This window comes from Spermophilus citellus (genome assembly GCF_964194105.1).
Source record: "Spermophilus citellus genome assembly, chromosome: 7".
In the NCBI taxonomy this organism is placed as follows: Eukaryota; Metazoa; Chordata; class Mammalia; order Rodentia; family Sciuridae; genus Spermophilus; species Spermophilus citellus.
The window spans coordinates 132228701-132243533 of record NC_138188.1 but is presented as its reverse complement, the minus strand read 5'-3'; the positions used below and the strand labels follow the sequence as shown (position 1 = coordinate 132243533).

The 14833-nt window shown below is 36.8% G+C and overlaps 1 protein-coding gene across 1 annotated transcript in view; it reads right to left on the bottom strand.

The window, feature by feature from the left end:
- Nucleotides 1–11566, bottom strand: part of GBE1 (1,4-alpha-glucan branching enzyme 1) — a 252721-nt gene extending 241155 nt beyond the window's left edge. The window contains exon 1 of the mRNA XM_081301178.1: nt 11021–11566. Within this exon, the coding sequence (XP_081157304.1) occupies nt 11021–11172 (152 nt within the window). The 5' untranslated portion in view covers nt 11173–11566. The remainder of the gene's footprint in view (nt 1–11020) is intronic.
- Between the last annotated feature and the right edge of the window lie 3267 nt (nt 11567–14833).

Here is a 14833-nt window from a genome sequence, read left to right as displayed (position 1 = left end):
TACTCATATCTAAGTTTTACTGTAATATTCCCAAAGAAACAAAAACTAGAAACGATCTAAATTTCCTTTAACAGGTAAATGAACAAACTAAATAGATGGTACATTCATCAACAGAATACTGCTGTGACAGAAAGGAACATACTATTGCTATGTGTAACTTGTACAGACCTCAAGGACATTATGCTGAAAGAGAGAACAAAGTCAATCTCAAAAGCTTATATATGATTTAATGTATATAATACCTGCAAGATGAAAAAAATTAGAGAGATGGAAACCAAGATAGCAGTTATCAAAGTTAGGGACTGGAGTAGAGTGGTAGTATGAAGAGTGGTGACTGTTATTGTCACAAGCCATCCATGGGCTGTGTGTGGACTTTGTTGCGCATTGTAGAATAGTGAAGAAGTAAGTCTGGCTTTGGGAACTTCCTGTGGCACCCCCACAGGGATAGATCTTGTGATGCAGGTGAACTTCCCCCTCAAGTTCTGCCAAAGATCCCACACAGCACCTGGGATGGATCTGACCTGCCAAGGTGCCAATCAACGTCCTAACTGCAAGACATCACAAAGCAAGATTCCGCCCTTGAAACCCTATCCCTGCCTTTGACGTACCCCCTTAAATAAACCACAGGGCCATCTTTCCTTTATCTAGTTCCAGCACCCATGTGGACTAGATCTATCAGGGGCTCTGCTTTATGTAAATATATTTCTGACTATTTGTGTTTTGCTCTTCACTAATTAATTTAGACATTAAATTTCCAGGTGGCTTACACCCTCCTTAGCAGGAAGAAGAACCCCCAAATGAGATGCTGACCATCGCCCCCATTAAGTTATGTTAACATACATTGAATAAAACTATAAAGAAGTGTTGACACTTCAGCAAAAACTGAAGACAGCTGAATGAGCTCTGTAAATTGTACAAATGTCAATTTCCTGATTTTGATACCACACTACAGTTGTGCAAGGTATTACCACAGGGGCAAGTTTGAGGAAAGGTATAAGAGCCTTCTCTGTATTTGTTTTGCAACTCCCTATGATTCTATAATTATTTCAAAATGATACTGTTTTTAAACAAAATTTGCAATTCTCAAAACAATCTCCACAATATTTTTTAAATGGTCTCTGACTAAAAAGCACTTTAAACCTGCTGCAATCAACCCTCAATTTTGATACACTTTTATTTCTATGCATACATTTCTGCCTATATGTTATATTTGTGATTAGAGCTTTGCTTAATAGTGGATGCATAGTATATTATTTTTAATAAAAGTCATGTTGAAGAAGTAAAGCAAAAAGAGACCAACTTAAACACACAAAACAAAACTGCCAACTGAAAAGGTCAAGAGGATAGAAGAGTCAGGCATAAACATAAAACAAATATGCAAACAAAAGTACCAAGAATTTTTGAATACAGAAAGATAAGAGCTCAAAGAGAAAAAATAAAATCCAAACCTTTAACTCATTCGTGAAACATCAGAATTCTGGAATAATAACCAGTCCTCCTCATAGAAGAGTTAAAATAATTAAAAAGCAACAGTAACTCAGACATTACTCATAATCTCTAAATAGTAATATGGAATGATACTGCATGCTAGACCCATTACCTCTTAGAAAAAAAAAATAATAATATAATTCCAGACACAACATTAATCTTCTGACGTCAAAAATAAATGATGCTTTTGGTAGTTGGACCATGTTGAACATGTTAATTGTGGCTATGCAAGATTTTGGGAGATCTTTTCATCTTCTAAGGTCTTTTTCAATTTCTTTCTTTAGTGTTCTGTAGTTTTCATTGTAGAAGTCTTTCACCTCTTTTGTTAGTTTGATTCCCAAGTATTTTATTTTATTTTTTTAGGCTATTGTGAATGGGGTAGTTTTTTAATTTCTCTTTCAGTGGATTTATCACTGATGTATAGAAATGCCTTTGATTTATGGGTGTTGATTTTACATCCTTCTACTTTGCTGAATTCATTTACTAGTTCTAGAAGTTTTCGGGTGGAACTTTTAGGATCTTCTAGGTATAGAATCATAACATCAACAAATACTGCCAACTTGAATTCTTTTACTATGTGTATCCCTTTAATTTCTTTCATCTGTCTAATTATTCTGGCCAGTGTTTCAAGAACTATATCAAATAGAAGTGATGAAAGAGGGCATCCCTGTCATGTTCCAGTTTTTAAAGGAATGCCTTCAATTTTTCTCCATTTAGAACGATGTTGACCTTGGGCTTAGCAAAGATAGCATTTACAAAAGATATGTTCGTATTATTCCTAGTTTTTCTAGTGTTTTGAACATAAAAGGATGTTGTATTTTGTCAAATGCAAAAACAAATAAATTAAACTTGCTCTTATAAAAAAATTAAGTATTTATTTTGTCAACTGTTAAAAGGGTTTACTAATATGTATAAATAGGTGGAGTAAAATATGTGAGTTATTGGCACACAGTGGGTACTCAATAGACATTAATTTTCTAGTCAAATATAATTAACTGTGAAATCACTGAATAATTTCAATATTTAGAACTATTCAAATGTGAAGTCTTTATGTATAAAATATAAATACATTTTCTTCAAAGGAAAAAAAAAACCCACGAATGGCGTTCTTCTACAAATTGCCCTTAGTCCTACTGTCAAAGACAACCCAACTTGCCTATAATGATAATCCTTTATTTGTATGAAAAGTTTGTGGTGGGCATATTCTGAAGAATGACAGTTCTAACTGCATCTACATATACATCTTAAGCTTTAAAAAGAAATCATAGAAATATATAACGTTAAAGTCTCAAAAGCTTGCATGCAGATAACAAAACACAGTTTATGTCTTAAAGTCTAAGCGTAAATTAATTGACATCTTTAATTTAGTTCTCTTTTTCTTGATAATTCCACAAAGATTCTATTCTCCAAATAACTTCAATGCTGTTTTTCATAAGTCCAAGATAGATGGAAAAATAATTGGAAATTAACAAATTGATTTCTTGTCAAAATATTAAGGTTAGGCCATCTAAGAAATTTAAGAAAAGAAAAAAAAAAAAAGACAACAATGGAGCCTCCCAAGACATGGTGCCAAGTAATCAGAGATCAGATCAACTCATTTTGGGACAGCACAGTGCAAAAGCTCTGTAAATCCCTGAAGAAAGGAATGTTAAAAAAAAAAAATCAGATCTAGCAAAGCAAAAGCAATGACTTAGGTGTTAGTGATATTAAGTAATGTGGCTGTGGTCCTCTCCCTGAAAAAGTGGAAGAACCTGGACTCTACTCAGAAAAATCTGTACATACATGTGATGTTGAAGGTCTATTAACTAGTCTTGCTGGAACTTTTCATCTTTAGACAAATGAGGCCTCCTCTTAAAAGCAAAGAGTCCTGCAAAAGGAAATACTCTTAGGAAGATATGTCTGAGCCATGGTAATGCAGGCTCACTTTCAGTTACAGATGACAATGGGACACTTCTGGTTAATAATCTGTAATAAGAAAGAACTACATATTGTTTATGAGAAATTAACATGCTTGGAACACTCTAGTAAATTCACAAATGTTCCTGCTAGGAACATGGATCTGGTGTCAACCTGTGCTCAGTTATCCTCTTGTCTTAAGAATAGAGACTGCATGCTAAGGATAATAGAGCAGAAGAATAAAGATGTATGGATCCATGCTACAGCCCAAACCACTTACTTTTACTTTATTCAAAAAGTTAACAAACTTTTCTTTCTATAATTCAGTTTGTAAGATTTTCTGTTGAGAGTATGTTGGAATCTAAACGTAAAAGTGATGTTATTGAGTTTTTTTTTTTTAACAACATGCATATGGATATTATGCACCTATTCATAACTAAATATAACCTGTAGATAGGAACTTATTATTTATGAAAATGAAAATAAATTAGGTATACTGAGTAACATTGAAACAAATTACTAATTCTTATTTGTTGAATATTTATAAAACTTAAAATTTACCTATGCAAGAAGTAGACATACAGATGTGGATTCTAAATATCATACTTTGTATTGTAGAACGAATGAATCTCAAAGATTATGTTTCATTTTACTTGATGGTTCAATAATCAATGGTTCAATAGATCTATTAAAATAATATGAATATTTCATTACTTTTCTGTATGCTTCTTATGCCAAAAATCAAATCCATGGAAAATAAATCATCAAATATCAAAAGAAAACAGATTTCATTTTTTCTTATTAGTATGCCATGTCACAAGTTCACACTGTACTGAAATAATTCGCTCATGTTCAAACTTTTAACTTGATATTATATATTTTTTCTTCTTCCACATTAAGTTTTATTTTCAAAGTTATTCCTGCTATTAGTAAACTCAGTATGACCATTCTTCTAACCATACAGAGTTCAGGAGGAAGAAAATCCCTGCAGCTGTTTGATGCTCAAGAATATGAACACTTAGCAGTCAGATGAAAGAAGAGAAAAGACAGAAAAGGAAGATCAAGAGAAAGTGATTTTGAATTTCTGCAGGCTAGCATTTACCTCTCTCAATAAAAGAGCTTTGTGCTCATTATATCCCAGGACTCATCTTGCCTTCAGCTTATAGTAAACTGGCGATTGCCTTATCATTTCCTATCCAAATTAAGGATCAAAGTTTAAACATATTATTTTCCTTCTCTATTAGATCATGATTAAAACTACCATCCACCTTAACTCATTCATACAATCATTTCTACAGCAAAAAGAAGGAACCCCCTGAAGTAAGGACATGGTTAACCAACAAAACAGAGTTATGAGGATTTGTAGTCATAGTATTTAGAAGATGTTTGATTTCAGTATATAGCATTAAAGAAAATAAAATCATCTGAAAAGTAAATTCTAGTAAACATTCAAACTGAAAAGTTATCCAATAGTACTATCATCAAATTATTATTTACTGAGCATCTTTACATGTAGCTATAGTTTTCAAGATACGCTAGAAAGTTCTGTCCATCTTTTACCACGGAAAAAAAATAGAAGTTCACAGAGGTTGATTAATTTACCCTTGAACTCAAAGCTATTTAACAGTTATGAAAGCCAAAATTCAATCCTTGTCTTTCTGTTATACTTTGTAACATAAGCATTCAGCAATTTTTTTCTTCATTGTATATGTGATAAAACTAAATTTAGAGCCTAAGTAATTCTAATCATTTAAATATGAAAAAAAATTAGTTTTACAGGTTAGTCACCATAACAAACAATGTTAAATAATCTGCAATGAAAACATATAATAAATCAATGAATGTAAGTTGTACAATAACATGAGTTTAATGTGGAATTTTCCTTTTGTCACATTTCCCCTAAACACAAAACTGAATGGGGCTCTTTTTTGGTATTAAACACAAAAGAACTCTGGATTAAAAACAGTGGTGAACATATTCTGATGAGCAGACATTACCACAAGAAGAGAATCTATTCTTAAGTTAAAAAAAAAAATAATAAGCTGACTTTAGAAAAAAAGGTATGTGGTAGCAGCAATTCTTTCAGAAGAAAACACTTTCATGTTTTTCTTTAATACCTATAAATGCATAATCAAGGCTTAATGCACGATTACAAATAACAATAGCATGAGACACTGATCAGTCTAAAACTGTAGCACATTTCACAGGACTGTATTATCATCTCACTGACTAACTAGGACCCAGCATGGTGAGAGCTAAAAAGAATCCTCTAAGAAGTTATCACTTGAAGAGTTACTTCTTGGGGGGACTAGGGTTGTGGCTCAGAGGTAGAGCCCTTACCTAGCATCCTAGCATGTGCAAGGTGCTGGGTTCAATCCTCAGCACCACATAAAAATAAATAAAGGTATTGTATCCAACTACAAATATATATATATATATATATATATATATATATATATATATATATATATATTTTTTTTTTTTTTTTTTTAAAGAGTCTCTTCTCCACAGAAGTGACTGTGGCACAGAAGGCCACAGCTAAAACTAAATCAGAATGTTCCATAAAGTCATTTTAAGGCACTTTGAAAATGAGAAGAGGTACAGCCTTTTGACCACTGCTGCAGAGAATCCAGGAGTGACTCTGGAATTAGTACAGAATTCAGCTGCTAAGGGCAACAGAAGAGCACATCACATAGGTCTCATAATATTCAGATTCTTCCTTGTTTTCTTAAATCACAGACATTTGACCTTCTTCAGAGCCTACAACCTAGCCTGGTGCTAAGCTATCATTTAAAACTTCTATGCAGTGAGAACAAATTGTTAGTATAATTGCTGACACACCAAATCCAAATTACTTTCCAATTCTAATTAAATACCAATGTAAAAAATATTCTTATTTCTAACTAAGTACAGAGCCTCACTATAACTGTAACACTTAACACACTTGAGCTCACAAAACCTCTTTCCCCATTTTAAACCTTATGGATAGAGAGAAGTCAAGGAAGGCATACAACATATCTGCAAGCCATGTCCAGAAGCATGTATAGGAACTTAGCATGGGATAGAAGCAATGAATGCATCAAGCAGAGATCACAGTATCTACAAAAGCAAGACTATCTAGACCCAAGGCAAGACTAAATCTGTGGCATCCAGAAAAGTGACAATATATTGGCACACCTTCAACCTCATAATTTTCACACATCCATTAAAGATGTATTTTATAGGGCAAATTATTTTATATTAATAAAAAAACACAGAAAAAGGTTCATTTATTAATTCACTCCTAAGCTGAAACACAGTCACTGTTTTGATAAAGACCAGAAAATTTCTTTAATTCTTGTTTTGTCTTGATATTTATTCAGTAATTTTTTTTTAGACCTCTCCCAACTTCTTGGGAGACATACATAAGAAATTAAAATTGGCAATGTTCAAGGATAAAGGATTATATATAGAAAATGTATATCACATTTCTGATTTATTTTAGTGATATTTTAGTGCACCTTACAGTATGTCCCCCAACTCACCTCTGGTTAGATAGTACAGAACAAGAGGGAAAATGCAAAGATGAAGCTGAAAAAGTCCACAAAGAGTCTAGAAAATAGACCCTTTGGAAGTCATGAGAAGGAATATGGACTGTACCAAAAGGGAAATGAAGAACTGAAAGGATTTAAGCAAAAGAACATCAGGCTCAGATTTACCTATTTCCAAGTTCATTCTAATTACTGTTTTTGAGTAAAGATGAGTAGAGTGAGTAGGGCAGGGTAAAGATTCAAAAACAAAGTATTAGCTATAAGGCTGTTTTTTTTAAACCAGGCTAGATATGCTAGCTACTTCAAACAGGATAACAGTAAGAATGCAGAATAGTATATATTTGAATGAGGAGCTACAACAGAACAAATGGAGAGAGAGAAGTAATTAAGAACATGTCTTCATGCTCAGGCTTGATCAATTGGTAATTGAGGATACCATGCACTGACAGAGGGTATAAAGGGCCAAACACATTTGGAATGAAAAACTTTAAGTTCAGTTTTATACATATTGAGCTTTGTACTTACAGGACATGGAAATAAAGGTGTTTATTAATATTCCTGAGATTAGGAGAAAGATCTGAAATGAAAACAGATGGAGGGTATCCTCAGAAAATGGAATCCACAGGATGGTAAAAATTTCTAGGTTAAATATATTAAGCAGAAATACTCAAAAAACCTAGGGAAGAGCCCTGAGCATCTCACACTAAATGGTCTGAAAAAAGCTGAGGAGAAACCTCAATGATAATGGAAGAAAAGGAAGACCATGGCTTCAAGGAACCACAAAGTGATACACATGTACAATGCTAAAAAAAAAAAAAAAAAAAAAAAGAGAGAGAGAGAGGGATCCATTAAACTATCAAGAAGTTGTTTGTGAACTTGTTGGGGATGGTTTTAGTAAAAATTAATCCCAGCTGAAGCACTTACAAGCCATGTGAATTCATGCCAGGCACCTGATCAAATGTCATTTTCTTCACCTGTGAAAGAAAACAAATGCCTATCCTAACTACCTCGTGGTTTTGTTATGAGCATGAAATATCATAATATGTAGGAAAGTCCCATATAAAATTTAAACAAAACATATAAATTAGCATTATTTCAATCATATTGTTCTGAATAATGTTCTCCAAAATTGGTCCTCTGTTCCACCCACATGGCAAGCTGACCTGCACCAGTCAATGTAATTTACCAACAGAAAGGCAAAAGCTTTAAGAAAAAAAAATGCATAGTTCAACCTATTCTCTATTTCCTGCCACTACCCATTGTAGAAGCATGTTTCAAAACAAACCTTTCATAAGCCTAGGTAGGTCCTTATCTACTTTTCATAAGCCTAGGTAGGTTCTTATCTACTGTGACAACAGCCCTTTGGCTTACTCATGATGGCATGTAATATGGGGACAATTAAATGTTGTTTTAAAGCACTAGGATTTTGAAAGTATGACAACAAAAAACTGCAGCGTAAACTGCAGGTTAAAAAACAAATGCAAAAGAGCCAAGTGGAAATGTCATATTAAGTAGCCAATCCATGAGACAATCATGGAGGTACTAATCATGTACTAATTTTATTTTATAGCACAGAGTAACTCACTAATCCTCCACATTTCAGAATTCTTAACATAGAGAAGGTGAAAAGAGCAACAAACAGATCCAACCCAATTTCAAATGAGGAAATGCTGGCTGGACAAGGATGATGGTCCATCAATGAGAAGAAATTGCTCACCTCTTCACCATTCTTGTATATTGTTGTTTGTACCTCAATTTTTCTTTGCTCCTTAGTAAGCATACATTGGACTTAAATGGTCAATTGGTAGTATATCTGTGTTAAGCCAAGAACACACTGCCTAAGTGGGTTACAGGAATGAAGAGGAAATATAACAAATGATTTAGTCTATTCGTATACTGCTACTACAAAATACCTGAAACTTGATAATTTATTAAAAAACAGAAAGTTATTTTCTCACAGTTCTGGAGACTGGAACATGTAAGAACAAGAGATCAGCAGGTTCTGCTGTCAGGGAAGTAGTGTTCTCTGCTTCCAAGAAGGCACCTTGTTGCTGCACCCTCCAAAGGAAAGGAATGCTGTGTCCTTACATGATCCAAGGGCAAAAGGAGGAAAAGCTGGAGGAAGGCTTTTTTTTTTTTTTTTAAGGGCCTTAATCCCATTCACAAGGGAGGAGTCCTTATCACCTCATCACATACTAATAAAAGTCCCACCGTTTTTACATCACATTGGCAACACTGAATTTTGGAAGGGACACATTCTAACAGATCAATAAGTAGAACAACCAGCCTTTGAAGGAGGAAATTTCTTATTCTTCCACTATTAACAATTTAAAGTTACCAATGCCAAATTGCTACTTGCTATGCCTAAATGGAACATGTTTGCTAGAAAATGGCAATTACTCAACCTAAAACAAAAGCAGAATCCAGGTCAGAGTGAGGCTTAGAAGGACCCATTGGACCAGTTCTTTTTACCAAGAACCCTTATTTATTTTGGCCTTTGTCCTCCTCATTAGTTTTAACAAACTATGAGAGATGATTATAATTACTTCAATCCCAAAGGAGTTTCATGAAAGAAACCCTTGACAAAAGAAGTTTGTTCCTGACCATTTAAAATGGGAGGACAGAGAAGAAAGACATTCCCCATGTTTTTTTTTTAGGGGGAAAAAAATATCTGCCAATGCTGGGGATTAAACCCAGGGCCTTGGGCATGCCAAAACAACACTCTATCAATGAACTATACCCTCAGACCCTAGAATGTCTTAAGGAACAATTTATAAAACAAAGTCTACATTTTTTAATCACCTTCTTTTACCTTTTTTTTTTCTTTTTAACTATTTGTAAATTGAAACCAGTCTTCAACTCTAAAGATTATATGCACTCTTTGAGAGCCTATACTGCATATTCTGAAAGCAATTTCAGGGGACTGCTCCCCATTGCTTTTATATAAAGGCATAATCATCTGATGAGTTCAACAGCTCAACAAGGCTACTTTCAAGGGGGCTTATTCATTACGATATAAAAACTCCAGAATGAGATGTGTACAACTTCAGTCTCCTTACAATCTCTAGAGTAGCTTTTTGCTCGTGAGTTTCTGTGATTAGACTTAACTCAGGTAATATGGTGACGATGCTAAGACTGTGTGCTTGTTAAAACTCACAATCAACCCATTTTGATTACTGTCAATGCTGCTTCATGTCACCAACTTGCTAGATGTTTTCTATGACTTAAATTACTTGTGTATATGCTGTTGCAAGTTTTCATCCTGCAGTGGCTCTGCTTAAAGAGCAGAAACCACTAAATAACAATAGGCTTACCTCACGAAGGAACGTAACTACTATTCTAATTTTACAAAGGAGACCTTTTGAATTTGGCTGATTAGAATTACTAAATTCTACTTATTTGTGGGAAACCAATGAAATAGGCTAAGCATGACGCTATATTAAAGCATCCTGAATGGACCCCAAGAAGTCTGGCGGCAGTGTGAAGCATGACGAGTGTGCTGTACAATCACTATCAACGTTTATCCAAGAGTTAAAAAGTGATCAAGATAGGCTTGATCTTCCCTAAGAAGTGGAATAGTAACGGGAAAATCTATAGTATCTTTCTTTGAAAAATCCTCTTGGAGATAAAATCCCAATATTTGCTATGAAGTGAACTAGAAGGTTTTAAATACGCAATTACACAAATCGCTAGTCGGTCCGCACTCGTTCGGAGGAACAAGCGGGCGGTTAACAAAGTGAGGAAACCCGCAGCACAGGGGGAAAGGAGCGCTGGAAGCCAAACACGTCCGCTATGGCGCAAGCCGCTGACTGGAAAGGGGGGAGACGAGTCAAGTTCCTTTGGAGCTTCAGCATCCACTCCCAGGGTCAGGACGGTCACGCACAACTTGGGGAAACCACTAAAAGCCACAGCCTGAGCGTACAGGATACCACGCCCACCAAGCTTCCTGCCTGTGGAGGACGTGCGGAGACCGCGGGAGGGAGGGGCGGGGAGCGGCGAAGACTGGAGCGAGGCCGGGCAGCACGCATGCGCGCACGGGAAGGGTGGCGGGGCTGGAACGCCGAGCCAGCTCCCGGAAGGCGGGCTGCGGGTTGGTGGCATGTTACCTGCGCTGGAAGTCCTCGGCGAAGGGTTTCAGGTACGGGTCAACCTCCAGGAGTCGGGCCAGTTCAGGCACGTCCTCTAAGGCGGCAGCCAGCGCCGCTTCGGAGCCCTTGGCCGGAGCCGCGGGAGTTGCCGAACCCGCAGGAGCCGCCATCTTCCGCCGAGGCCCGAGTAGCCGAGGCCCGAGAGGGTCGAGTGGGGCCTGCGCGAGAGCGCGAGCTCAAGCCGAGAGAAAGGCTACGAGGGCGGAGCTGAAGGCGAGCCTAGGCGAGCAGCAGCGGCCCGGGGCCCTTTATAGCTGCAGAGTGCGGCCGCCGGCCCGTTCTCCCCCCGCCAACGGGGAGGAGCAGGGCCCGAGCAGGTGGTCTCTGGATGCACGCCCCGAGCGGATAGGAGGTGCCCAGGCTCTCCGCCCACTCACGCGGCTCTCACCTGGAGCCTGCGAGGGCTTACCCTTTTCTCCCCAATCTCTTCTTCGCTGGCTAAGGCCACCCCAGAAGGCGGGTCACGCGCCGACTTGGCTCAGCCGTGTTCTTCCTTACCCTTACCCAATTTGGGGTTCCGGAGCAGGCCCTTCGCTTTTTTTCTTTGAGCAGCACAACTGAGTGTTCCCTTCAACTGGATACTGTGTATATGGTTTTCTTTAAAGAGACCTTCCTTCTCTAATTTCTGAGAATTTCTTGTTGAGGCAGTGTTTCAAACAAATCAGCTCAATTCATGGAGAGAGGAACAGTCAAGTGGAGATAGGGCTGTCCTAAGTTTGTCATGTATCCTGAATTTAACCAAGAGAGTGTATTTTAGGACCCCCCTCATAATTTGGTGTTCTGAGGCTGTTGTCTGAAACCATGACAAGAACTTTTCCCATTCCCCATGGGCCAAAATAGAAAAAGGCATTTGTCTTTGATAATAGATGTACAAGATTTGCAATGATTAAGTTTTGATGAGGTATGACCTGGAGAATTCCACTCTTGACAAAAATAACAATGATAAAGCAAGAATCTCTCTTTTGGCTTAAGTTTGGAAGTGGAAAGTTCCTTCTGTTTTTTTTCCTTTCCTATTAAGTTACTGACTTTTGGTTCAGTGATGCTTTTTTAGGAATACAAAATTGGATACCAGAAGAATAGGACCCAGCAACCGAAAACTGGACAGGCTTGAAAATTTCTCAGCCAATGCAAATTCTAGCCTTGGGCCTCAAGTTTTGAAATATCCAAAATGAGTTTTTGTGAAGATTAATAAAGTCTTGAAAAATACAGGTACTAACAGAGGACCTAAATGTGAATGATTGGAGGGCTTGGACAACTTTAAAGCATATCTTTTTTTTCCATACAAAGGATAAAGAATATGCAAGTGTTTGTAAAATACAAAACACACAAACTTAAAAGTTTGTAAACTGCAAACTTAACGCCCCTTAACAAGGCTTGCATAATCTTAAACAACTATCTCCAAAACAACCTAAAATCTGTCTTATCCTTTCTGCCATCCTGACTACCTTTCTAGATCTTTTCTCATTGTTCCCCAGCTTCCCTATGGTGTGGTCACACTGACTTTTCTGGAACTCACTGAACTCTGCAGCCTCTGAGATCATTTACTTGCTATTTTTTCTGTTGTGAAATCTCTTGCCTGAGCTATGTGGCTAGTCCTTCCCAATATTCATTCAGGTCAAATAACAAATGTCAGTTTATCACTGAGAGTCTTCATTCTGTTGTCTAAATAGATTCCACAAAATCCTTTATTTCAACTCATTCTCTTCTGTACAACTATTTACAAAATTTATGTGTTTTTTATTTATTAATCTACTTTAGAAGATGAGCTCCACAAGAGCAGAAACCTAGTCTATTTTGTTCTCCAGTTCAGTTTTTGAAGAGTGCCAGTCACCTACTCAGGTGTAGTTAAGCAGTGAACACAAGTCCTAGTTGAAATTCTGATGGTGTATGGAACACCAGCATTAATATTGAGCAAACAGTTCTAGTTTAAGCCTGATGCTCAAGGAAGACTATTCAGAACTGAATTTAAACTGAAATGTAGTGACAAGAAGGAAGTAGCCATGAAAGGAAGAGCATTTGGGGAAAAAAAATGCATAATAAGGAAATTGAGTTGATTTAATCAGAAAAGAAGAAAGGAAAAGAAGGAAAGAAAAAACTAGTCACCTGATATATAGTGAGAAGAGTGAGTATCAGGAATTTAACAAGAGATATATACACATTTGATCCTATTGGCCCTAAATTTATTGGAGGGTTTTGAGCAGGAAATGGATAAGATCTGATTTATATCCTTTTAATATTCTCTATAAGACAAATGGATTATAATGATAGAAGAATGGAAATAGAAAATTAGGAGGCTACTATAATACCTAAAGGAAAAGATGATGGCTTGGTCTAGGGTAGTAGAGAAAAAGATGGAAAAAGAGTTTGAGCTGGGCAGGATGGCACATGCCTGTAATCCCAGTACCTTGGGAGGTTGAGGCAAGAGGATAGAGAATTCAAAGCCAGCCTCAGCAACTCAGCAAAGTTCTATGCTACTTCATCAGATCCTAGCTCTAAATAAAACATTAAAAAGAGTTAGGGCTGGGGCTCAGTAGTAAAGTGCCCCTGGGTTCAATGGGGGGGGGGGGGGAGCTTCAATGTATGACATGATGAATGCCTAAACTATTGTGTAGTCATTTATCGTTTGTATTAGTTTCTTAAGGGTGGAGCAATAAAGTACCACCAATGTATCCTTTCACTTTAGTTCTGGAAGATAAAAGTATGAAGTCATGGTGTCAGTTTGTCAGGTTTGGTTACTTCTGGGTACCCTAAAGGAGAATTGTTCTATGCTTTCCCAGCTTGTGATATAATGTCCTGTAGTCTTTGGTACACAGTTGCATCAGTGCAGTCTCTGCTTCCATCGTCACGTGGCATTCTCCCTGTATCCCCATCTTTGCATATGGTGTTCATTAAAGTTTATATCTGCAAAGTCTCCCAAGGCCCAAGTTTGGCCCTCAACATGGAACTATTGGGAAGTGGTGGTCACTTTAAGATGTGAGGCCTAATTGGAAGTCTGGGTCATTGGGAGCATGCCCTTGAAAAGTATAGTAGTATCCCAGCACCAGCTTTATCTCTTTTGTTCCCTGACAATTAGGTGAGTTGTTTAGTTCCATCATATGTTCCTGCCAAAATGTGCAGGCTCACCACAGTCCTAAAAACAACAGGGCCAATTGATAATGGACTGAAATCTTGAAAACTGAAACCAAAACAAACATTTTCTCTTTATGAGAAGATTATGTGAGGTATTTATTATAGTGGCAGCTGCCTAACATAATGTCCTTTTTATAAGGTCACTGACTGCATTAGATTGGGGAGCTGCTTTATTCCAATATGACCTCATCTTAACTCATTATACATTCAGTGATCCTTAATTCCAAAAGATTAGGGTTTCAATATATCTTTGAGGTAACTGCTGCTTTTTGATATGTTTCATGTTACTCAGTAGTTCTGTTGGTTCTATTTATGTGTTCTCACTAGTCAGGAATATTTTGTCGGTTTTTGTTTCCCAGTAATTTACATTATAAAATTAAACGTTATTGATACCCTCTATAACACATATAAACCTTAAAAACTTTGTGCCAAGTCAAAGAGGCCACTCATACAAAAACCACAAATTATATGATAATATTTATATGAAATATGCAGAATATTCAAGTCTGTAGAAACAGAAGGTAAGAGTATTGGCTTCCTAGGGCTGAAAAAAAATGAAGAGTAGCTGCTAATGGATATGAGGCTTCTTCTTGTGCTAATGAAAAATTTCAAAACTTGTGGTTATGGTTGTTCAGTTTTTTG